The following is a 22,931-nucleotide window of genomic DNA, read 5'->3' as shown; positions in this document are numbered from 1 at the left end:
GATATAGGCCTGGCCTATTTCCACCCCTAATGTCAACGCTTTAGCGGAGATGCGTGCCACCATAACTAGACACTAGAGGAAGATGTTCACAACATTAGAGGGCACCAACAAGAGTCCAATCTCTCAGAGTAGATGGAAGTGTTGGACCCCTAGTCACTCTTAAACGAGATATGGGGGCGGTTTTTCCTTGAGGTATTCAAGTCCCCTCTCTTTGGTCAAGTTTGATGGGCATAACGATCACTACGAGCATATCACCTCCATTAACACACATATGGCTGTCATAGGAGCGTCTCACTCCCTGAAGTGCAAGATGATATCTCGAACTTTCAGGGATGTTTCTTTGTGATGGTATATGGGTCTATCATGTGCCTCCATCGCCAGCTATGGAAGTTGGTAAAGAAACTTGTGCATTAGTTTGTCGTCATTCGTCACATGAAATTGTCCACCACCAGCATATTCAACATACAACATGGTCATTATAGTCGCTGAGTGACTACCTCGCCCAATTTACAAAGAGTCGCCATCAAGGTCATCCCACCAAACCAAGAAATGTTAGCGGGGGTATTTCCAAATGGACTAACTAGAAGCTAGCGTTTTTTTGGCATTAGTAGTTATGTCACCCATATCAAAATGCTAGATCCCTACGTGAGATCCTTGTTGTCCATAGAGACTACCAATATGTTGGATCCCTACGCGGGATCATTGTCCCCCATAGAGGCGGACAAATTGTTGGATCCCTAAGTGGGATCCTTGCCGTCCATATAGGCGATCAAAATGCTAGATCCCTAAGTGGAATCCTTGCCGCCCATAGACGCGATCAAATCACTGGTCCCTAAGTGTGATCATTGATGCCCATAGAGGCGATCAAAATACTAGATCCTTAAGTGGTATATTTGCCACCTATAAAGGCGATCAAATCGTGGGATCCCTAACTATGATCCTTGCCACTCATTGAGGCAACCAAAATGATGGATCCCTATGTCGGATCCTGGCCTTCCATAGAGACGATCAATATGGTAGATCCTTATGTGGGATCGTTGCCTCACATAGAGGCGGTCAAAACGTCGGGTCCCTAATGAGGATCCTTGCCACCTCCTAAGATGGATAAAGCATTGAGTCCCTTTGCGGTTCTTAAAGCAGTCAAAATATTGCAAGGGTAACGATGATAATGGACGCATTTAGCCCATAGCTAGAGGTTTAATTGTGCAGAAATAGCTATGAAAGACAATAAAGACAATTTACTTAGAAAGCGTCCAAGGGGCGCCGTTGTTCATTACAACAAAAAGCCTCCGAAAGGGCAAAGAAATTCAAAGCCATTATATGTCGAGAAACAAGCAAACCATCAATTCTCCTCTTTAGTCATCTCCTTCTCAACAACATTCTCTGGCTAAGGGATTCCAAATTCACTGTCATCTGTCACCCCACCCTTGTCATGGGTGTTCTCGACAGGAGCGAGACTTTCAACCTCTAGGTAGGCCACTGCCTCCACATTCACCATCTGGCCACCATAGACGAGTTTAAGAAAATCCATTTGGCTCAGGTCTAGATTGCAGTAAAGAAAGGAAACCAGTTCCTTGGCGCACTTGAAGTGGATTCCAAAAGTAGACATTGTCTCATTAGTGAGCTCTAACACCTCTTTCTCCAACTCCTTTTGACAAAGAAGGGCGGTATCCAAGGATTTCTTCATGGATTCCTTCTTAATGGAGATCTTTTTGGCATGGGCTTTCACCTTCGCCATCTTCTCCTCCCACTTCTCCCTATCTTTCTGGAGGGTCTTCAACAGCCATTGGCTCTTATGGTAGATATCCACGTGCTTCTGGGGAGAGAGACATAGACTAATTTCTCTTGAATATTAATTTGGATGGTGTATTTATACAAATGTAGATCAAGAATAACCCATACATAAATTAAACTAACTATCTAACTAACTTACATAAATGACAAGTAGATTACATATTTCTAACTAACACATACTCAATATAAACATACATGGAATTTTAGTATTTAATACTACCTCCGTTCCTTTTTATAAGAGAAAACTCATTTTTTAGGTTCATTCAATAACTAATGTATTTGGTCTATTTATAGACTAGATACATTGATTATTCAATGAACCTAAAAAGTGAATTGTCTCTTATAAAAAGGAACGGAGGTAGTATCTTACAGTCTCTTCATTTGGATTAATTTTGGTAGAAGGAACTATGTAAACAAAGACAGCATCTTGCAAATACTACATACTTCAATGTGAAAAAATATTGCACTAAGTATGAAACATTTGTTAGAGGATAATTGTTTGAGCCAACATTTTGTTGGGTGCAAGTGTGAGTGATTAAGTCTCACATCATCTATGAATAGTGGAATGTTAGATTTATAAAAAAAAAAATATTCATATACCTAATGTCTTAAGGTTTTTGGTGGAAATGTATCATCTCTCTTATAGTCTTGGAGCATTGAGCGTGCCCCCGGATTCCCTACACAATTTTTGACGGAAGTTCTTGTATAGCAATCACAAAGGTATATAAAGATAACAATGAGCAAAGGTAACAGTGAACAAAGCAAGAGAATAAGGGTGGGATTCACCATCTCGTGAAGCTGGAAAGAAAGACCCCTCCCACCAAGATCCATGCACAAGTTTCCTTATTTAGAGGGTATGGCATCATATTCGAATATCACTGACTTTCTGGTCTCAGGTCTAGCATCATTGTGCTGTGCACCTTAAAACTTGTATACTAATAATCATTAAATCTAAATAGCCCTTGTGAAAATACCGCAAGTTTTTAATCAATTCTATTTTGTTACTAATCTTGATGCAGCAGAAAGGATAACATTAACATGGTAAATTAAACCCACCACCAACAATATTATTTCAACCACCTTGAAGATAAAGATAAATATCATCATTACAATGACCTTTCAGATGCTGATGCTCATAAACAAAAAATCCTATAGTTAGATTTAATAGTATCTACAATATAGTTAAGTTTCAAGTTGGAACCGAAGTAAAAGCTTGACAGAGTTAAATTTCTTTCCCTTTAAGTCACACAAAGGAACTGATCGAAATCCACATTTTAGTTCTGATATAGGCAAACATGTCTGTCCAGCAAAATCATCTGTTGTTTTATCTTTATCCTTTACTTCGATCCGAAGCAACGCGAGTTCCGGAACAGTTAAACGGAATTCGAACTCTTCGTCCCAAACAGGATACCAGTTGTCTGTCTTTACACTTGTTTTCTTCTTCACACTATCAGCTCCCACTCCAACAATACAAACCTGTCAAACATTCAGATCTCAGTGTATGTGTGAAGAATTATGCAACTGAGAAATTACTGACCTTTGTGTAAAAGTCTGGTGGAGAGAATCGGTCGAAGTGTGTTCGACTGAAATCTGCTCTCCATCCAACTCCTTTGTATACTTTTACCTGTTGTTAAGCATGATGAAAAATATTAATATGTATATTGAAACCACTTAATTTCTTGTTAGTAAAGTGATTAAGTGTTGTACACTTACTTTTAATATTTGCTTCACTGGTAGTGTTTTTTTAGGATCAAAAGCGGCACCTTCTTGAATTAGAAATTCGGGTTTTTTCACATAACCACACCCTCCATTTGCTTTGAACATCCCTTGCATCAACCGGAGCGATTTGCCATGACCCTGTCATAAAAAAAAAGGGTCTCAATATCTGAAATTTTCATATTCTCAATATTGCAATAGGGTTTTAGAAACAGGTCTGCAATATTTGCAACGGCCACGGCATCATAATTCTAACCTGCATATTGAATGCAACCATCTGAGCTCCATACATCCAACCTAAATGTGGCTTAAAGTTCGAGGATTGAACGCGTTCTCCTCTAGGAAAAATTCTGAGGATATTTTTCTGTGTGAACCTAGAAACCATAACAATGCATGTGAAGCCAGCCATATGGTAAGTTTAATTCAGCATTTCAGGAATGTCGTGCTGTCAGTGTCAGTGTCGTGTTATGTTATGTCTGTGTCCGTGTTTGTGTCTGTAATTCATAATTGATAATAAGTACCTAATTAGGTCAGGTCCATGAGATTCAGAAGCAGTTTTGAGTTTCTTCTCACTCAAGCTTAGTCTTCTAACTTTACCATCATCAACTTTTAGCTTATCCTTCATAGTACCATGTGATTTTCCACCATGGATTGTAATCAAATGTTTGTATCCGCGCGGACTTTGCTGGTTTGCTTTGTCATCACTTGTGCTTATATCTTCCAGCTTCTCTTCATCGCTTACATTCTGCATGCCATGGAGCAATGATTCAGATTAATTTCGTTTCTTGAAAAATGGAATTGTGGATATATTTATATGATTCCTTCACCTTGTCATTAGTTTTCAGTTTAGCCATAGAATCTTGCAACTCCCATGTTTCATCTTCAGAAGATTCACTTCCATTTGATGCATCATGTCTGGCTTTTTCTGATTGAGGAAATTCCTTTGGTGGTTTAGTTGATATAACTACCATATTTTTGAGTGAGGCTGGTGAGGGAAATTCTGTTAAAAAATCTGTCTTGGGACAATAGAGCATTTCTCCAAATATTTGAATTGCCATCTGCATGAATAGAAAAAAGAAATCACTACGAATATGCAATAGCAAAATAATCACAAGATATCTGATCACACAAACACTTCAGATTGAAGACGTATCTGTTGTTCAACACAGACACTTTAGATTAAAGACGTGTCTACGTATCAGTGTTGCGTCAGATGTATGTGTTTGATAGGTTAATTGACTAGAAGTGCTTACTTGTGCAAATTTGGCCTGAAGTTTTGGTGTTAGGTGATCTTCCAAAGTGAGAATGACTGGATAATCAGATTTGACAAAGGCATGTTTCTTTATGGATTCCAAACATTTGGTTAGTGCAACTGGAGTGGTAAGAGTCCTGCAAGAATTAAAACCATAAGATATATAGTATACTAAGAAAGCAATCATGGAACTCTATACATGTGGCCTAGTAGTAGTAGTAGGTACCTTCCATGAACAACTTTGATACCACCATCTTTAGTAGAAGATGGCCATAAATCAAGTTCAATAACTCTTACACCTTGTTTTAAAGCTTCTATAATTGGCACATCACTGCTCACACTAGTTAATTGATTTCCAGTGAGATAGGAATTGTGTCCTGTGTACATGAAATAATATGACAATGGAGCTTCCATATCATGATGTACCTGCAATCTCATAGTTACAATTTATACAATATTTTGGCTACAATTTTTACATAGCTAGGACTACAGTTTGTTTGAATGAAATATTTTAAGCAGAGAGCAATATTGTAAAGGAATTTTGAATAAAAAAAGAAAGAATGGTTAAAATAATAAAAATCTATGAAATATTTTGTCAAACTTAAATTTAATAATTTTAAAATGTCATTCAAAATCAAAGAATTTGAAAATAATGAATTTCAATTGAATTATTTAAATTATTTAAAAAAAAATTTTAAAATATTTAGTTATATCATTCAAATATGAGTCCATTTGTTTTAACTTTAAAAAATTATTTTATAAAAACTTTTTGTAAATTGTTACAAGTTTTTTTAAATCCGTTTTTTATAAATTACTAAAAGATAAATTTTGACATCCCATGATATAAATATACATTATTGAAATTCAAAACATAGTCAAAATCAAAATTTTTTCAAAAAAATGTATCTTAAAAATAACTTTTATTAAAAATTATTTGAAATAATTTCAAATTTAAGTGAATTTTTAAATTTTTAATATTAAAAAATATATTAAATGGATGAAATACTTAAAATAACACTATTTTTTTTATTTTAAGAGTAAACATTTAAATCAATTTTTTTATTTGATTTTTTAAAATTTTTTGTAAAAAAAATTTAACAAAAATATATTACACTCTAAAAATCATTTATAAAAAAGCTAATCTAAATTAAAATGCTAGAGTTTTACATTTTCCTTCTCATTTTACTACATCTTTAGTTGGGAAAATTCGTCAAAACTAGGAAAGTACAATAAAACTTACTCAATAAGAAAAAACTTTATTTTAAAGTTAAGTGGGAAAATTTATTAGTATTATATTAGGTAAAGATAGATTGATTGACCAATTAATTATTATTCCTAGTCATCAACGATTTGGCAACCAATCAAATTTGACAAATAAAACCAGAAATTGCAAGCCACATTGCTCAAATAACTTTTTTTGTCAACAAAAAAAAAGTAGAAAGTGCATACCTCATTTTTTAAGGGACCATTGAAATCATCAAGAAGCAAAAAATTGACAAAGTCATCAATACCAAGTCCTTCAACATTTCTAGTTTCAATGCTAGAACTAGAACTTCCCATTTGCACAACCTTTTTAATGATTGGTTCCAAATCCAATAAGGTGCAGTTTTGTTCTCCTTGATATTCCACCATGAATCCAAGTAGTTGATCCTTTGACATGTGGTTTTCACCATTGGAGAACTTGAAAAAAGCTTCTATAAGATCCAAAGGTGGTTCTTCCTTATTCACTTTACCTTTTTTGGTCAACATTTTTGATAATTTTAAGATCTTTGCTTTCATTCTCACCTTCCCCTTTGAAATAATGATGCTATGTTTTGAATAAGAAAACAATTTCTCAATCTCACATGATTTTGTGAAATTTATAGGCAAAAAAAAGGAAAGAAAAAAAAAAGAAAATTGAAAAGAAATGAATGAGAAAATGATATTGGTTTTGATTGGCTAACACCTATGAAAGTGTTGTTTTTTTTTTTTGACCGACCTATGAAAGTGTTGTTATATCTGCTAAATGTAATAAAATAAATCCTAATTCAGAAAAATTTATTTTTTTTCTTTTCTTGGGGTTAGGAATTGGAAAAGAAAATGTAGTGATGAAGAAGACCTTAATATAAAATGCATTAATATATAGGTGATGAATATGGGAAAGGTTTTTTTAATTGAAGGTGAATGCATTTTAATTTTATTGTCCGGTCAAACAAAAAAATGTTAGTTATGTTAAATTTGCTGAAAACAACAATAATAATTTTATTAAAAAAACAGACATTAACACAATGTAGATTTATATATACTTGTACAATTTGCTTGATTGATTTTGGAACATTTCTTTGGAGTTTCTAATGAATTTGAGCGTATTCCCTCCTATCATCTTTATAAAAAAAAAAAATTTGAAAAAATTATTAACTTTTAGATTAAATAATATTTGTATTACTGTTATATATTTTTAATTTAATTTAAAATTATTTAATAATTTAATCAAAATTATTTAAATTTGATGCATCGCATATAACTAAAATTACTAGGGCTGGACATACGGTCGGGTAGGGTCGGATTCGGGCCCAAATCATCAATCCGGCCCAACCCTCGGGTGACAAAGTGTGGCCCATTTCGATCCAACCTTGTAATGGGTATTTTCGGGTTCGGGTATGTTTGGGTTCGGGTGACAGGGCCGGGTTACTTCGGATATCAATTATTGTTGGCCCAATTCAAAATCTAGCCCAAATAACAAAATCCAATGTTTTTTTTCTAATTTTTTTTATTCAGATTAAAAATCCATCTGTTAAATTGGGCCTTATTTTTTTCTCTTATCTATTTTTAAATTTTAAGATGAACATGGGCCTTATCTTTACAATAATTTATTTTAAAGAATTGCCATAAACATTTGAATTCAGATTTAACATATTGATTAAATTCAAATTCACCATACTTTAAAACTGTTGCATCAAGTTCAAGCATCACACTCATCAATAGGTGGTTAGATAGGTTAAAATTCTGTAACATCAAGTTCATTACAATTTTATAAATAAGCTTAACAAGCCACCTAATAACACAATCAACATAACTTTCAATTCATGTCCATCATCATAACTTCCAGGTCCAACAACAAATTCTTTCCTCTTTCCCTTTAAGACAAGCTCCATCTTCTAGTTCCAAAACCTCCATTTTTTGCTGCTGTATTCATTTGAACAAATAAGCATTGAATCATAAATATGGTTGCAGTGCTGCAAGTATCAATCAGAAAAAGGATCTAAAACCAAATTGACATGCTTAAGGTTTCTCTATAGATTTAATCAACACAAAACATATATAGAAATTGAAAAATTTTAAGAGAAGCTAATTCTAAAATCACAGCCACTAATAGTATCCACAATTGTTGTGATTCTGTGGGATTCAGCTTGGACCTACATAATACCCTGGCTGCAAATAAGAGAATAAAATAATGATAAATAGTGGATTATGTGTTTAATCTTTACCAGGAACTCCTTTCATTTGTTTAATCATGTTTGTATGCTGCTCTATTGCGGAATTTATGATCTCTAATGGATCGTCCATCTCCCACTGCCAACTTTTTGCTACTGGATTTGTGTGATGCCTCCAGCAGAAAACACATTTATTTGCACATGCCAAGCTAGGGGTTGCCTCCATGCACCTGTTTCACTCATACAAAAGTTTAAACAGTGAATATGACAGCTGACGTATGATTGCCAATATATAAAATAGAAGAGTAATTCGCATTTAACAGCGGTCAAAACCCATGATCAGGATCAAAAGCTAACATTATGTGTAACAGAAAGTATAACTCCATAACAATTATGTAGTGAATTTCATAAGGTCCTAAATTTACTAGCTTAATACATTTTAAGAGAAGCTAATTCTAAAATCACAAATATACACAGCTTAAATCATCCTCCTGCATAACCCATTTAAGTTGCACTACATATCAAAGTAATAAAGAATTATGAGAATGAATGAATGATACATATTAATACATAATATGTCTTAAAAAAAATATAGCATTTTTTGAAAACGTAGATAACTTAAAATTTAGAATGAGAAAAATATGCTTTAAAAACCATATATGGTTTGTATTTCATACTCCAGTCACATATTAAAAGAAGAGAACCTAACCACCACCAGCTTATCTAATATAGTAGTTTCTAAATGAAGCCAAAAATTTCAAGAATTACCTTGACAAGAACTCTGTAATTCTGCAAGAACTCCAACAATTCTGCACTGTGACCACAGGAACTCCAACTAGTTCATATATGTTATTGAAAAGCTCATTTTCCCTTCACTCCAGTGGGATTAATCTTTTAATTCCAGGGACATCACGGGCTGATATCAAGACATGGAATGTTATTTGAAATCTAACCAAGCATGTGATGATATTAAACAGAACAGATAAAGCTCATCACCTTTGACATGGAAAGTCTTGTAACATACCAGAACAGATAAAGCTCAGCAGAATGAGAACTTGTTCCATTGGTAAGAATCTAAGATGGAACCTGTTCCTGCAATGAATGAGAATCTACATAGGGAGTTTATCAAAAGCAATAGAAAAAATAGAAGAGAGTATGAGTTCAGCAGTAGAAAAAATGGAACCTGTTCTACCTGTGTTCCCCAGTTATGGTAGTTCTAAGGTGACCAACATGCATTTCCTTTGCTATATTAGTTGCAAACAGATAAGCAAAGCAGAATAAAGAGGAAGAAAGTATAAAAGGAAGACAGAAAAAACATGAACATTGACCTGACAGTATAAACTACTTGCCCTTAAATAGCAAACTGAAACTGAGGATAAACAATTAATATATATATATATATATACATGTATGTGCTTAAGCTAGCTGCATGCCATGATTACAGTGACTCTCTCATATTCAATTATTTGACTTTTTTGTGGCAATTAATCTCATAATATCTACATGTGGACTTGCTGTTTTCAAGTATTTAAGAAATATTATCCTAAGAGTATATAGTAGACACATAATACCCCAACGATAAGGTTATAAACATTGTTTCATGAGTTCTAATATAAGAGGTATATATGATTATGGATGGGTATTCAACAACACTTATAGCTAAGGTTAGAGCATATGACAATACATACTCAAATACACACAAAACTAAACCAAAACATACTCAATACATAACTCAAATTTTCACAACTAACATACATGTATAAAATTTTACTGAATATGCTCAAACAGAAGAAAAATTACCGTTACTTTGCACATTTCCAGCTCCTGTTGGTCCTCCAACCCTTTGCATATCTCCGACTTCTTGCATAACTCAATAAACTTGCAGAAAACGGAATAGATATAAGAAGAAAAAATAAGAACAACCAAACACTAAACTTAAGCAAATGTAAGAGATAAAGTGAAAAGAAACTACCTCTTAAATCTGTGAAGTTAATCTCAGCTGACAATAACTCTTAAGCTACATTACTACCAACCTTTTAACATGTAAAACAAAGAACAAAATCAGTAAACTTCTATAAGAGACGAAATCGTGAAGAAGATAAAAAGCAACTGAGAGAGAGGAGAAAGAAGGATACTTAGCATAGAAGAGATGATGGATGACGACAGTGGTTGCTTGAATCTTCGATTGGGATGACGATGAGGAATTGAGGATGGTGGCGGTGAGGAATCTTCGAGCAGCAGCAAACCCTAGATGTGGCCGAGATTCAGTGAAGTGGAAATTGAAAATGAGAAGTTAGTAGTAACCCTAGTTTTCAGACCTTAACAATTTTCTGGGCCAATTGCATTTTAAGCCCAGCCCAATGAATATGAAACAACGATATTCTAAGAGAATCGGTCGGTTACGGGTTCTGACGGTTCCAATATCCAACACCGAAACCGACCATTCATGCCCAATGACATCCATACTTAAGCTCTGTTCATACCCGAAGTCCGAACTTACCCGACCCGTAGACCCAAAACCCTTTCGGTTCGGTCGGGTTTAGACGGGTGGTCACCGTCTGTCCACCCCTAAAAATTACTATAGTAAATTTTAATTTGATTGTATATGAAATCAAAAAAAATTAATTACACTTTATTAACTTCCTAGAATTATTATTGTGACCAAAAAGAGTATTTATTGTTATTTTAATAATCCAATTTTAAAATCCACATATTTATTCGTCCAAAAAAATTCATATACTTATGGAGCAAGTCTGGTATGATCACAACGTAAAATTTTAATATTTAGTCTGCATGTAAATTTGCAAGTAACTCCGCATGTAACAGTAAATTTACAGGTAACTAAAAAATTTAACAAAAAAAAATATGATGTGTCATATAGAATGGTGCATACGTGTAAAACACTCTAAAACATGGTTATCGAAGTAATTTTATTAATTATGTATTTTTTTTTTAAACTTGGTTATTTAAAAAAATCCTCATCACAACACCAAATGAAAAATAATTTTTATTATTAATAAATAAAGTATCAATTTTGTGTGTGAACATAAGCTCTATACATTTGTCTTGTGCCAACTTGCAACTTGCTACATATTTTTCAAGAAAATTATACCGTGTACCCCAACAATTATCCCCATATCCCAACAAAATATTTAATTGGACGAATTTATCCCTGTATAAATAGTTAAAAAATTAAAAAATTTCACTTTTCACTCATTTTGCACAAAATTGTACTGAGGAGCATTGCACAACCGGATAACGCACAAGCAAGTTTGTTGTATTTACGAACCGAACATCCCAAGGCTGGGTGTTTCGGTTTTGGAAATTTTTGAAATAACCAACCGGACATCCCAAGGCTGGGTGTTTCAGTTTTGAAAAATTTTGAAAAAAATAACTGGATATCCCAGAGCTTTGAGTTCCGGTTTTGCCAAGCCTGAGTCTAGCCTGCTAAAAAATTCAAAGCCCAAGCCTGGTCTGTAGCCTATCGTAGGCTTATTTTTTTGGCCTGAGTCTGGCCTTTTAGAAGGCCTGATTGGCCTGTTAGCCTACTTAAAAGCCTATTTCATTTGAACATTTGTAAATAAGTCATTCAACTCAACTTTATATAGACTAACAAATTAAACGATCAGTCAGATTAAATGTTTGTTTGCATTGACTTATTTGATTTTACCTAGTAGTATAAATTTTGTGATACTATTTGTTTGAAAAAACTTATGGAAGTAACTTATGACATTGTTCATAAGATTTTTTTTCATCTTATTTTCATAATTTCTTTAAGATAACTAATATTTATTTTTATATTTTAATTCAAAATACAAAATACAATATAATATTAATAAAATTATTGAAATTTATTTAAATAGGCCGGACTCATAGGCTTAAAAGGCTTGCACCTCTTCTTTTATTACTCTTATTCCTAAAGTTAAGAATCCCCAATCTTTGAAGGAATATCGTCCGATTTGTTTGGTGGGAAGCTTGTATAAGATTTTGGCTAAGTTGTTGGCGGCTAGGCTTAGAGGTGTGGTGGGCAAATTGGTCTCGAGCAACCAAACGGCTTTTATACCGGGTAGAAATATCTCGGATGGTGTTCTTCTAGCTAATGAGGTGTTAGATTTAGCTAAACGAGAGAAGCGGAGTTGTATGGTTTTGAAAGTCGATTTTGAGAAGGCTTACGATAGAGTAAGTTGGAATTTTGCTAGATATGTTTTCAAGAGAATGGGGTTTGGCAAGAGATGGATGAGTTGGATGGAAAGTAGTATCTTCACCAATACAATGTCGATTCTTGTTAATGGTAGTGCTACTAAAGACTTTGTGGTGGAGAAAGGACTTCGTCAAGGAGGCCCTTTGTCTCCTTTTGTGTTTGTTGTGGTGATGGAAGTCCTTACGGCGCTCTTGAAAAAATCCAAAGAGATGGGAGAGTTTCGTGGTTTTTCTTTTTGTGGTGACAAGGAGGTAGACCTACTTCAATTTGCGGACGATACATTGATTTTTGCCGAGTGTGATTTGGCTAACTTATGGAGCTTGAAAGCTATTTTTAGAGGCTTTGAGATGATGTCGGGAATGCGGATTAATTTCCATAAAAGTAATCTTTATGGGGTGAATTCCGAAGATTGGTTCATGGAAGCCGCGGCTTGCTTCCTTTCTTGCAAGGTAGGGTCATTACCGTTCAAATTTCTCGGAGTTAGGGTGGGAGACAATCCGAGGAAAATATCAATGTGGAGTGACTTTATTTCGATGTTTAAGAAGAAATTATCGGTGTGGAAAGGTATTAATTTAAGCATGGCGGGGAGGGTTGTTCTCATTAATTCGGTTATCAATGCTTTACCGATCTATACGCTTTCTTTTTACAAGGCTCCTAAGAAGGTTTTGAATGAGGTGTGTTCGATTCAACGCAAATTCCTTTGGGGAGGTGGAGATTCTAAACGATCTATTAATTGGGTGTGTTGGGATACCGTTTGTAAGCCTCGAGAAGAAGGTGGTTTGGGTGTTAAAAATATGGAGATTATGAATGTGGCCTTGCTTAGTAAATGGAAATGGCGTATTCTTTCGGATAAAGATGCGGTTTGGCGAGATCTTTTGGAAGTTCGGTATGGTAACATTAAACTCAAGGTTTTGGTTGGAGACTTATCGGTGGTGTATAAAAAGATTCTATATGGTGGAGAGATTTAATAACGTCAGACAATTACAATAATCTTCTATTGGATAATTTCTCTAGTGCGGTTCGTGTTAATGTGGGCAATGGGGTTTCGACTCCCTTGTGGTATGCGTTTTGGTTAGGGGAGCGTTCTTTAATGGAAGGATTTCCTTTGTTGTTTACTATGGCTAATAACCATATTCTAAATGTAGCTGCTGCAGGTTTTATTGAGAATGGCATCTGGACTTGGTCTTTGTCTTCTTTTTTTGTGGCTAGCAGTGAGGCTGGGTTGCTGGCTGGAGATGTGAACAGGGGAGCAGACGCGGTTGTCGGAGATATGGGGGTTGGGATGGCGCGGAGGGCAGTGCAGGGGGGCGGAAACAGTGGGCCTGCAGCGGCTGCCACTATTGCTGCTACGCGCAGCCCTGAGTTGCAGCAGGATTAGGCGGATTTCATGGAGGGGCTGGAAACTCATGATTCGCTTAATGATTTTCCTGATTCTTTTTCCTGGAGATTGACTTCGGACGGGTCTTTTTCGGTAAAATCTTGTTATGACTTCTTCAAAGCTAAGCTGTCGGGTCCGGCGTTGAGTGCGGATAAGGTTCGGGCTCTCTCCAATATTTGGAAAGTCAAGGTTCCCTCTAAAATCCTTTTCTTTTGTTGGAGACTTTTACACAATCGTCTTGCTACTAGAGATCTTTTGGTGAGTCGGGGCATTTTGCTTGATGGTAGTAATTCTTATTGCGCCCTTTGCTCGAAGGAGGAAGAATCTAGTGTGCATCTTTTTTCGGAGTGTGAAGTGTCGCGTCGTGTTTGGCGTCGGGTGTTTATGTGGATTGGAGTAGGAGATCTCTTGTATTTTGAGGACTTTATAGATTTTTTCTATAATTGTGATAAGATTATTTGCCCTTCTATGAGAGCTATTTTGTCGGTCATTTGGCTTGCTTCGACTTGGATATTGTGGATCAAACGAAATGCTATCATATTTAAAGATGAATCCTTCAGCTTTATAGACTGCATGGCGGAGATTGTTAGCATCTCATGGAATTGGTTATGTTCTTTTTATAAGAAGGCGCCGTTATGTAATTATTATGGTTGGAATATTCAACCTCTTTTGTGTTTTGTCTTGTAATCCCTTTGTATTGGGGTGGAGCATCCCTTTTGCTCCCTATAATTCCATTGCTTATTAAAAAAAATAGGCTTAAAAGGCTTTTTATATGGCATGTGGCCTAGCCTTTTTAGCTAAATAGGCTTATAAAAAAGCCTAGGCCTTTTCTATTTATGTAAAAAGCCTGGTTTGGCCTTGGCCTATGTAGGCTGGGCCGTAGGCCCCTGTTAGTCGGCATGGCCTATTCCCACCCCTACGGATAACCCAATCCTGAGTATTCCGGTTTTGGCACATTTAATTTTTTTAATATATATTTTATTTATATATTAATTATTTTTTATTTATTTTTTAGTGGTTCGTAGAAGAGGAAGTTTGATCGACGGAATGCGCCGAGGAGGAAGACAGTGTCGAGAGGCTGAAGGCGAGGGACATCAAGAAGCTGCATCGGAGGCTGGTCCGCAGCACCCGGGATTTCGCGGAGGACCGAGCGAAACTTCGCTTTTGACTAGGTATCAGGATCATGTTGCCCGCCATTTATGGTTCGGCGAGGTACGTTAATATCTCGTTTTAGGTTGAAGAATTTAAAAATTTATGTTGAATAATTTTAAATTATATATACTTATGTATTAACATATATTACAAATTATTTTCAGGAGAGAAGATCAAAGACAACCTTAAAGGTTGCTGCACATGGCAGTAAATTAATAGGATGGATTTCGCATCATCTCCCAATGGCGATGAATGACTGGTTTGTTGCCTCTGGCCTTTCATCTCTACCGTATACTAGTTTGGCAAGAGTAGATACGCATCTTATATCTGCTTTTGTTTAGAGATGGCATCCTTAAACATCGTCATTTCATATGCCGTTCGGCGAGATGACCATTACGTTAGATGATGTTTCTTGTCTTCTTCATTTACCTATTCGGGGTGAGTTGGTTGACCCCGATAATGTTGTCACTGATTATGATGCTATCCATCTTGCTGTTGAGTTGTTTGGTGTCTCTTTGAACGAAGCATCTGAGGAGGCTTCTTCCGTAAGGGGTCCATATTATAAGTTAGATTGGTTGAAGCAAGTATTTGAGCAACAAAGAGCTGCTGATAACTTTATCGGTGCTGCCAGAGCCTACATGATGTTGCTGTTAGGTTGTATTATTCTTGCTGACAAGACTTTTACTCTTGTTGAGGCAAAATATTTACCACTGTTGAGAGACTTCGATAGATGCAGTAGATATTGTTGGGGGGCAGCTGCACTGGCCAATCTATACAGATATTTAGGAGATGCTTCATTCTATTCATGCAAGCAGCTTGGCGGTTATGCCAGTCTTCTTCAGGTACAAAATTTTAGTTATGTTTTAGTTATACATAATTATAATGTTACTTAAGTATTTAAATTACGATTGAACCATACTTGATTATGATTTAATTTAATTTATGTATTCAATATTTTGTAGTCGGATAAGCAATCTCACACACTCTGCTTTTTAATGCTCTTTTTCCGACAACATCTAGTGACCTCCACCTTTTCTAAATTTCATCGATTGCATTTGTCATGTCTATTTCTGATCCATCATCTGCATCTACATCTTGATTACCTTCTATACTCAGTTTTCTCCAATGAATATTAATAGCCTCAATTGGTATCGTATCACCACTCAATGTATATCTCCCTAACTCACAAGCAAATGGTTCAAAATCCCATTTTGGTGGCTTGAACGTCATTTTAACACATCAAACAACACATTCACTGTCTCTAAACTATATTTCGGAAAACAATCCAATCATTGCTACACCTAAAAATCGAATTCTAACTCTATATTACAAATACTCTTAAATAACTCGAAAAGTAAAAAACTTACCGATTAAATTGAGTTTTGAGCTTGATCGAATGTGTTGATAGTTGATGTGGACGTTATCGGCCGAACTCGAGAGAAAGAAAACAAACTTTGGGGAAGTTTAATTTTTGAGGTTGAGAGAGTATGAGAGTTGAAGAAGAGAAAAGTGAAGAATGGAGAGGAGAAGAGTGTGATGCGAATTATAACATCAAATTTCTCTATAGATGCATCTACAGAAACATTCGTATGTGCATCTACGGAGCAAAACAACGTTAAATAAAAAAATATTTTCAAAGATTCATCTACGGAAACACGATGATAATTTTACCAGTTCGCATGTGAGTGAGAGATCCATGATCTAAGTTCTCATATTTTAATTGAAAAACATGAATATTTGAAAAAGAAAATCACAATCTGTAATAAAATAAATAATTATATAAAAGTGTGTCTTTCCTTCTTCCAACAACCTCTATATGAACCAAACATCTTACTAATTATTAATCTGATCTAAATTAAACACATTGCTTACATGTTCAACAACTATTGATTCCATTGTTTTTTGCATCAACAAAGAGAAATGGCTTTCAGGGCCAGTGGAACACTCATTTTGGCTTGTCTCGTTTGGATTTTCTTCCTCTGTGCAACCATTGCATTCTTTCAGCTCAAATTGGTTGACAACACAACCCATCAAGCTTCTTCTGACGACAAGTTAACCACAACGCAAAATCATCATCAACCAGTATGTTTATTCATCTATTTCCTCCTTCTGGGTATTTTTCCTAAATCATAGTAGTCAGATATTAATTAACGTTTTTCAATGTTCTGAAGGATACCCTTTTGGAAGATGATTTGGAGGGTGTGACCCATAAAGTGTATTTTGACATAGAGATCGATGGGAAATTATCGGGTATTATACTTTTGCTTTCATTCTTAACAAAGTTTTGATTTTTAATTATTTGATTCTGTTGGGTCTTGGGAATTAGTTTTTGGATTGTATGATTTGGAATTGTGATTGCAAATTACGTGTGAAGAAGGGGTTTTAGAATTTAGATGCATTAGCTTCACTCATTGATATCTCACACCGATGCAAACCTTGTTGTTTGCGAGTGTGTGTTGGTTGCTGATAGAAGGGGAATAAGGGTTTGTTTTCTTCTTTCTGAAATGGAATTGAACACGATAGCAATGGGTTTGTGTCATTTTGAGACTGAGTTAGTGAAATTTGCAATTTGTTGTGTAAACCTATGTCAAAGTAGTCTAATGACTAATGAAAACTTTTACAAAATAAGTGTATGTTTGAAATAGCAATGAGTTTGGTTGAATCATGGTGCGAAATAACATTAATACAAAAGCTATACTTTGAAACTTCAACAAAATTACGGCGCACATGCATGAGAAAGAGGCAATGATGGATGATCCACTGCCAATTCAAAGATATGTGTAATTGCAAAGTCAAACACACTAAGTTTGCCCAAGCTTTCAGCTTCTAAAAGAATGATTTATATGATACAGGCTCATGCTCATAACATGCTTCCCATAAGTTTTGTTTGGGAGTTGGGAGGGAAAAAGAAAATAAGAGTGGAGGGAAATGAAGGGAGAATGGAAGAAAGGGCAGAAAATTAACATTTTAATGTCGAAAACTACCCAATTTGGACAAAGTTCAAACCAGAGTAATCAATAGCGGCCAATAACGGCACCATAGTGGGATAGCAGAGCAGAGGCTGGCCGCGATGGGAAGTGACTTATCAGTGCAGAACACTATAGGGGCCGCTATAGGGTAAATAGCAGGTTGCAAGGGTGGAGCGGTTCCTGGCCCGCTATCCTTTTCCCTTTTGAAAAACAAAAATTTCCCTTTAAATTTTAAATGTTTTTAGAGTAATTTTGAATTTTTCAATCAAATTTGAGTTGAGACTCAACCCTAACCTTCTTTCACCGTTGTTGTTGCACTTTAGACATTTTAAAGAAAAATCAAACGTTCCTTACCTTATCTCTCTTTGCATTTCGTTCTCGTTCCTTCCTTATCTCTCTCTGCACTTCATTCTTCCCTCTGCTGCCGTCCCTCCCTTTCAGCCGCTGTTCCTCCCTCAAATTTAGTACTTAAGTTTGAATTTTGGGATGTAATATTTTGATTATGACTTGTTGATGAAGAGTTTTCATTAAGATATTGGTTTTTGAGTGTTTTTATTTAGTCATTTACTCTGATTTATGAATATTTTATGGATTTTGAGTTATTTGTTTAATTTTACATTAAATATATGTTAATAATTACTATTCATGTAATTTGTCCAAAAATTTATCAAATAGTTGTCGTCCCGCTATCCCACTTTTGGGGTCGGCTGCTCTGCGTAGCTATTCGGGATTGACTTTTCTGGTTCAAACTCTTTTGTTTAAAATACTCCCAAAGAAAACCCTTGGGGTTGAGTAGGCACTAAAATGACCTGCATAAGATAAAATTGTGCTATTTTCATGACTGCATTTCTCTCATCATTTCCACTACTAGTAAAGAAGGCAAATCAGAATTTTAAACCCCCATCTTTCTTAGTTTATATATGCTTTGTTCATAGTAAGATAACAAAATGATGCGTGCAACTGCATTAGGATACCAACATCGGTTACTCAACACTAAAAAATGACGTTTCTTACTTCAGGTCGCATAGTCATGGGACTTTTTGGGACCACAGTTCCAAAAACTGCAGGTATTGCATGCTATACTATATAAATATCTGCTAATAATGGTTTCATGTGAAGGTTTGGTTACTAATCTTAACAACCCTTTTGTGCAGGAAACTTCCGTGCGCTTTGTACAGGTAGCTTTGCTTAAAATTTGAGCAACTACTTCTGCTTATGGTTTATGATAGTTTCTTTCCGTGCTTAATATGGTGATATGTTAGTACCAATCTTGAAATTTCTAGGTAGTAAATACTTCGAATTGAACAGCATCACATTTCAGGAGAGAAAGGGGTGGGAAGAAGTGGGAATCCTCTTCATTATAAAGGGAGCGCATTCCATAGGATAATACCAAGCTTCATGGTCCAAGGGGGTGATTTCACAAGTGGCGATGGAAGAGGCGGAGAATCAATCTATGGTGATAAGTTTGCCGACGAAAATTTCAAGATCAAGCATACCGGGCCAGGTGACATTATGTGCTTCTGTCACTGATAATATAATTCCATGCATGTATTTACATCCATAGACATGATAATGTTCATACATTTACATTATTTCACCTGTTCGTTCACCTTTGAATGTTTCTCAGGATACTTATCAATGGCAAATTCTGGGCAAGACACCAATGGCTCTCAGTTTTTTATAACAACAGTAAAAACCAGCTGGTAACAATCATTTTCTGTGCTATTTTTTCTCTATACACTTCGAACGAGGGGTCTTGTTATATTAATTTCTCGAATCTCTGCAACCTAACATGGTTCCATATGTTTTTTTGGGAAGGCTTGATGGGCGGCATGTTGTATTCGGCAAGGTACTTTCTGGTATGGATGTTTTGTACAAGATTGAAGCAGAAGGAAGTGAAGGTGGCTCTCCCAAACGCAAGGTTGTCATATTAGACAGTGGGGAATTGACTTCATGATATGGTTTAATATAATCAGAGACTGACTCTACTATGATAACTAGTCAATTTTTTTCCTTCTTCCATGATTTACAAACTCCTTGTGTATACTTTACCATTTAGTAAATGAACCAAATTTGTAGACATAAAGTTCATATTTCTGTAATTTAAGTCTATGTTGTCAATAAAGCCGTCTTTCAGTCCGTGCAAGATACGTACAAGACACAGTATTTAACACAGTTAAATGCTATCTAAATAGGGCTTCATAAAATCTGTCATTCTTAAAACATAGTTAAATAAGATCTCTAATTATTGTCATGGTTGAACCATTTCTAACCTACACAGAGTCTACAAACTTCAAAATTTAAGACAGAGTCTACAAACTTCAAAATTTAAGACGGCTTTGTTTGTCAATAGCATAATAATGTAAGCAGTAGTAGGGTTTGGCGCGACGCTCAAACCGCCATCGCAACCGTTATTAGGCTTTTGGGAAAAATTCTTCAAATCCTTTTTTAAAGCCCTTGTCTTTTTTAAGGGTATAAATGCCCTTTTTAAGATTAAAACTATGTTCTTTAATAAACTTCACAAGATGATTCTATTAAACAAGATAGCACAAATTTCACAACATGATGGATTCATAATACTAGTTTATTGATTGATTCTCAAGTACACCAGTAACAATTTGAGGTAGAACAAGAAAACTTCTTATATTCTACCTTGACACAACACAACACAAGGGACCATCCATAAAAAGAGAGAGACACCTTAAGACCATGTTTAAACTAGAAGAAGTAGAAGTTCAAGAGAGACGATACAATGCTTCATCTTCATCGTCCTTATTGCGACCGACATGATGACAAAACAAACCTCAAAACTACCATCACAACAATTGTTCAACTTCAACAACACCAACAAGACACATCAACATTCAACAACACCACAGTACTACATAACAAGAGGTTTTTCTTTTCATTATTTTCCACGAGTATGAGAAGATCGTTGTTGTTGGTGACAAATACTCGTGAAATCAGAATTAAGATCAGAATAAAGAGAAGCAACCTTAGAGATATTCCCATTAAGTTCCTGAATCAAAGAAACGTTTTTCACCATGTTATCAGGCATTCTAGATTGCTGATTCTCGTTCACCTGCTGAATAATTGCTCTGTTCCGGTCAAGCACCGACTGAACCTGCCGGAAACTCTTGTTCAGTGTCGCCCACGCTTCTGGATCGCCGTCCTCCGCGTCGTCCACGTCGGAGTAGTCGCCGTTTGTTGGAGTGGCGGAGGGACGGCGTCGGCGTTGACTCTTGTTGGAGCGACGGTGGTTGGAGTCTTCCATGGTGGATTTTGCGGCGGAAGACGGTGAATAAAATGTGGTCATATGAAGAAAATGAAAAAAAAAAAACAAGTTTAGTTTGAGTCAAGAAAAAAACAATTATGTCTTGTTTTTGTTTTGGGACATTTCGATTTTTTAAAAATGTTTTGGTTTTGTGTGTTGAGATGTGTCTAGATAGGACTATATATAGGGAAAGGGAAAATATGGTAATTATTTTCGAAAAAATAATAAATAAGAGAATAGGATAAAAAGAAAGTGGGGGTATTATTGTAAATTGAGGTGAAAATATCTAGGGGTTTGTTTGGATGCTAAAAGTGAAAAGTGCAATGCCACGGCGACAAAAAGAACCGAAGTCTTGCATTCGTGGATGCTTTTATGATCTTTCTTTTTGCGATCATGAAAATATCTCATAATATCTATCACATGTCACAGCTCACAATTAGCTGTTTTTGTCATTAGCTTTGACTCCATTCTCTCTTATAAAAAGATTAGGTTTAATTAGATTTTTATCATTTAATTTATTTATTATTTTTCTAATTTTATAATTAGTTGTTGTTATTTTTAAATAATTTAAATTTATTTATCAATTTTTAACCTTACTTTTTAATCTTAAGATGGACTAATGTTGTTTATTAATTTTTTATTTTATTTTAATTGTTTACTTTTTTTAATTTAAAATGAAACATTTAGATTTTGCAAAACTATTGTAATTATTAGTCGTTCGGTTAGGAATTAGAAATAAAAGACAAAGTAACAAAGTTGTATCTTACTACCAAGGATTTGTATTAGATTTGTATTTCTTATGCAGTGGAGAGGGGACTAATTTACAATTTGCACTCCAACGCCCAATAAATAATGTGGGAGTGAGAATGAATTTGAATACTTGAAATGACTCAATTTATCTTTGGCTAGGCTACTGCTCACGTTGAATGCGGCGTGTTATGCAGACAACCGTCATATTGGATCGAATAGTGATCGACGAGTTGGTGGGCAGAATTACCCTCTTTTTGGTTATAATGACTACATGCTTCGTAGGTATTTCCATTCGAGACTCGATCTTGGGTCTTTTTATATGCGCCTTGCGAACAGTCCAGAATATTTGCATCCCGAGCCCTTGTTTTATTATGTAGAATGAGATATTACTAGGTATATCTTTATGCTGAATGTTTAACAAGAGTAACCGAAGAAGGGTCTTTATGGGATATCATTAGCATTGGGAACATGTGCGTTAAATGTCTCTTTATCGATATTTAGCATGGAGATTCTGATGTGTGCCCCTGTGTCTGATGCTAATGGTGCTCCCTCTGTTCTATGATACTTGAGTGCTCTGAACACTCCCAAATGAGATCTTGATTGTTGGATGTGCGGTTCACACTTCCCAACGTGGTACTTTGCACAATTCACTACTATGAAAATGCATATAAGTTCTTGGACTACCAATCTTTTTCCTTTGCTGCATGTGGATTTTGAGAAACTCTCATTCTTTTTCTTCATTTGTGATTTCTTTCTTTATTACTAGTTTCTCGCATTGTCCTTCATTCTCAAACAATTCATGTCTTCTTTTTTAGACTATGAGCTTCCACATTTTCTTCTTTTAAGGTAATGCCCGGATTCCCCTTTCTTCCAATTTTGCTTTATTTATTAGAGTTTTTAGAGAAGAAAGTCTCAATAGAGGAGATTGTTGTTGGTTTAGTGGCTTACTTCACATACATTTTAGCTGACGCACTAGACTTGGCTCTGAACTTGTCTCACGCTGCTATTTGTATTCATTTCTTATGCGTGTTA

General features: G+C 35.4%; 3 protein-coding genes across 3 annotated transcripts; 1 reads left to right on the top strand and 2 right to left on the bottom strand.

Moving 5' to 3' along the window:
* Window positions 1–2,816: 2,816 nt before the first annotated feature.
* On the bottom strand, window positions 2,817–6,774 carry LOC131656128 (phosphoinositide phospholipase C 6-like). The gene is made up of 9 exons (XM_058925892.1): window positions 6,212–6,774; window positions 4,989–5,188; window positions 4,764–4,899; window positions 4,338–4,568; window positions 4,032–4,255; window positions 3,767–3,884; window positions 3,508–3,651; window positions 3,332–3,418; window positions 2,817–3,270 (listed from the first exon to the last, which is right to left on the bottom strand). The coding sequence occupies exons 1-9, from the start codon at window positions 6,539–6,541 to the stop codon at window positions 2,977–2,979; spliced, it is 1,764 nt and encodes a 587-aa protein (XP_058781875.1). The 5' UTR covers window positions 6,542–6,774; the 3' UTR covers window positions 2,817–2,976.
* A 9,947-nt stretch (window positions 6,775–16,721) lies between these two features.
* LOC131661950 (peptidyl-prolyl cis-trans isomerase CYP19-4-like) lies at window positions 16,722–20,000 on the top strand. The gene is made up of 7 exons (XM_058931613.1): window positions 16,722–16,988; window positions 17,078–17,156; window positions 18,895–18,942; window positions 19,030–19,053; window positions 19,197–19,379; window positions 19,503–19,578; window positions 19,694–20,000. The coding sequence occupies exons 1-7, from the start codon at window positions 16,827–16,829 to the stop codon at window positions 19,830–19,832; spliced, it is 711 nt and encodes a 236-aa protein (XP_058787596.1). The 5' UTR covers window positions 16,722–16,826; the 3' UTR covers window positions 19,833–20,000.
* A 443-nt stretch (window positions 20,001–20,443) lies between these two features.
* LOC131661951 (protein EARLY FLOWERING 4) lies at window positions 20,444–21,308 on the bottom strand. Its single transcript, XM_058931614.1, has one exon. It carries the CDS (start codon window positions 21,189–21,191, stop codon window positions 20,784–20,786), a length of 408 nt encoding a protein of 135 aa, XP_058787597.1. The 5' UTR covers window positions 21,192–21,308; the 3' UTR covers window positions 20,444–20,783.
* Between the last annotated feature and the right edge of the window lie 1,623 nt (window positions 21,309–22,931).

Source organism: Vicia villosa, linkage group LG3 (assembly GCF_029867415.1).
Source record: "Vicia villosa cultivar HV-30 ecotype Madison, WI linkage group LG3, Vvil1.0, whole genome shotgun sequence".
NCBI classification, from domain to species: Eukaryota; Viridiplantae; Streptophyta; class Magnoliopsida; order Fabales; family Fabaceae; genus Vicia; species Vicia villosa.
Note: the sequence above shows the minus strand (reverse complement) of the source record. Positions and strands in the feature narration are given on the sequence as shown.

What these genes read in the sequence shown, in the direction of transcription:
- LOC131656128 (XM_058925892.1), bottom strand. Translation starts at nt 6,541, where the DNA reads ATGAAAGCAAAGATCTTAAAATTATCAAAAATGTTGACCAAAAAAGGT. An exon ending in AACTGAAAACTAATGACAAG is followed by an intron (nt 4,256 to 4,337) that starts GTGAAGGAATCA and finishes CATGGCATGCAG; the next exon opens with AATGTAAGCGATGAAGAGAA. An exon ending in CACCAGACTTTTACACAAAG is followed by an intron (nt 3,271 to 3,331) that starts GTCAGTAATTTC and finishes AATGTTTGACAG; the next exon opens with GTTTGTATTGTTGGAGTGGG.
- LOC131661950 (XM_058931613.1), top strand. Translation starts at nt 16,827, where the DNA reads ATGGCTTTCAGGGCCAGTGGAACACTCATTTTGGCTTGTCTCGTTTGG. An exon ending in CGCAAAATCATCATCAACCA is followed by an intron (nt 16,989 to 17,077) that starts GTATGTTTATTC and finishes AATGTTCTGAAG; the next exon opens with GATACCCTTTTGGAAGATGA. An exon ending in CACAGTTCCAAAAACTGCAG is followed by an intron (nt 18,943 to 19,029) that starts GTATTGCATGCT and finishes CCTTTTGTGCAG; the next exon opens with GAAACTTCCGTGCGCTTTGT.
- LOC131661951 (XM_058931614.1), bottom strand. Translation starts at nt 21,191, where the DNA reads ATGACCACATTTTATTCACCGTCTTCCGCCGCAAAATCCACCATGGAA.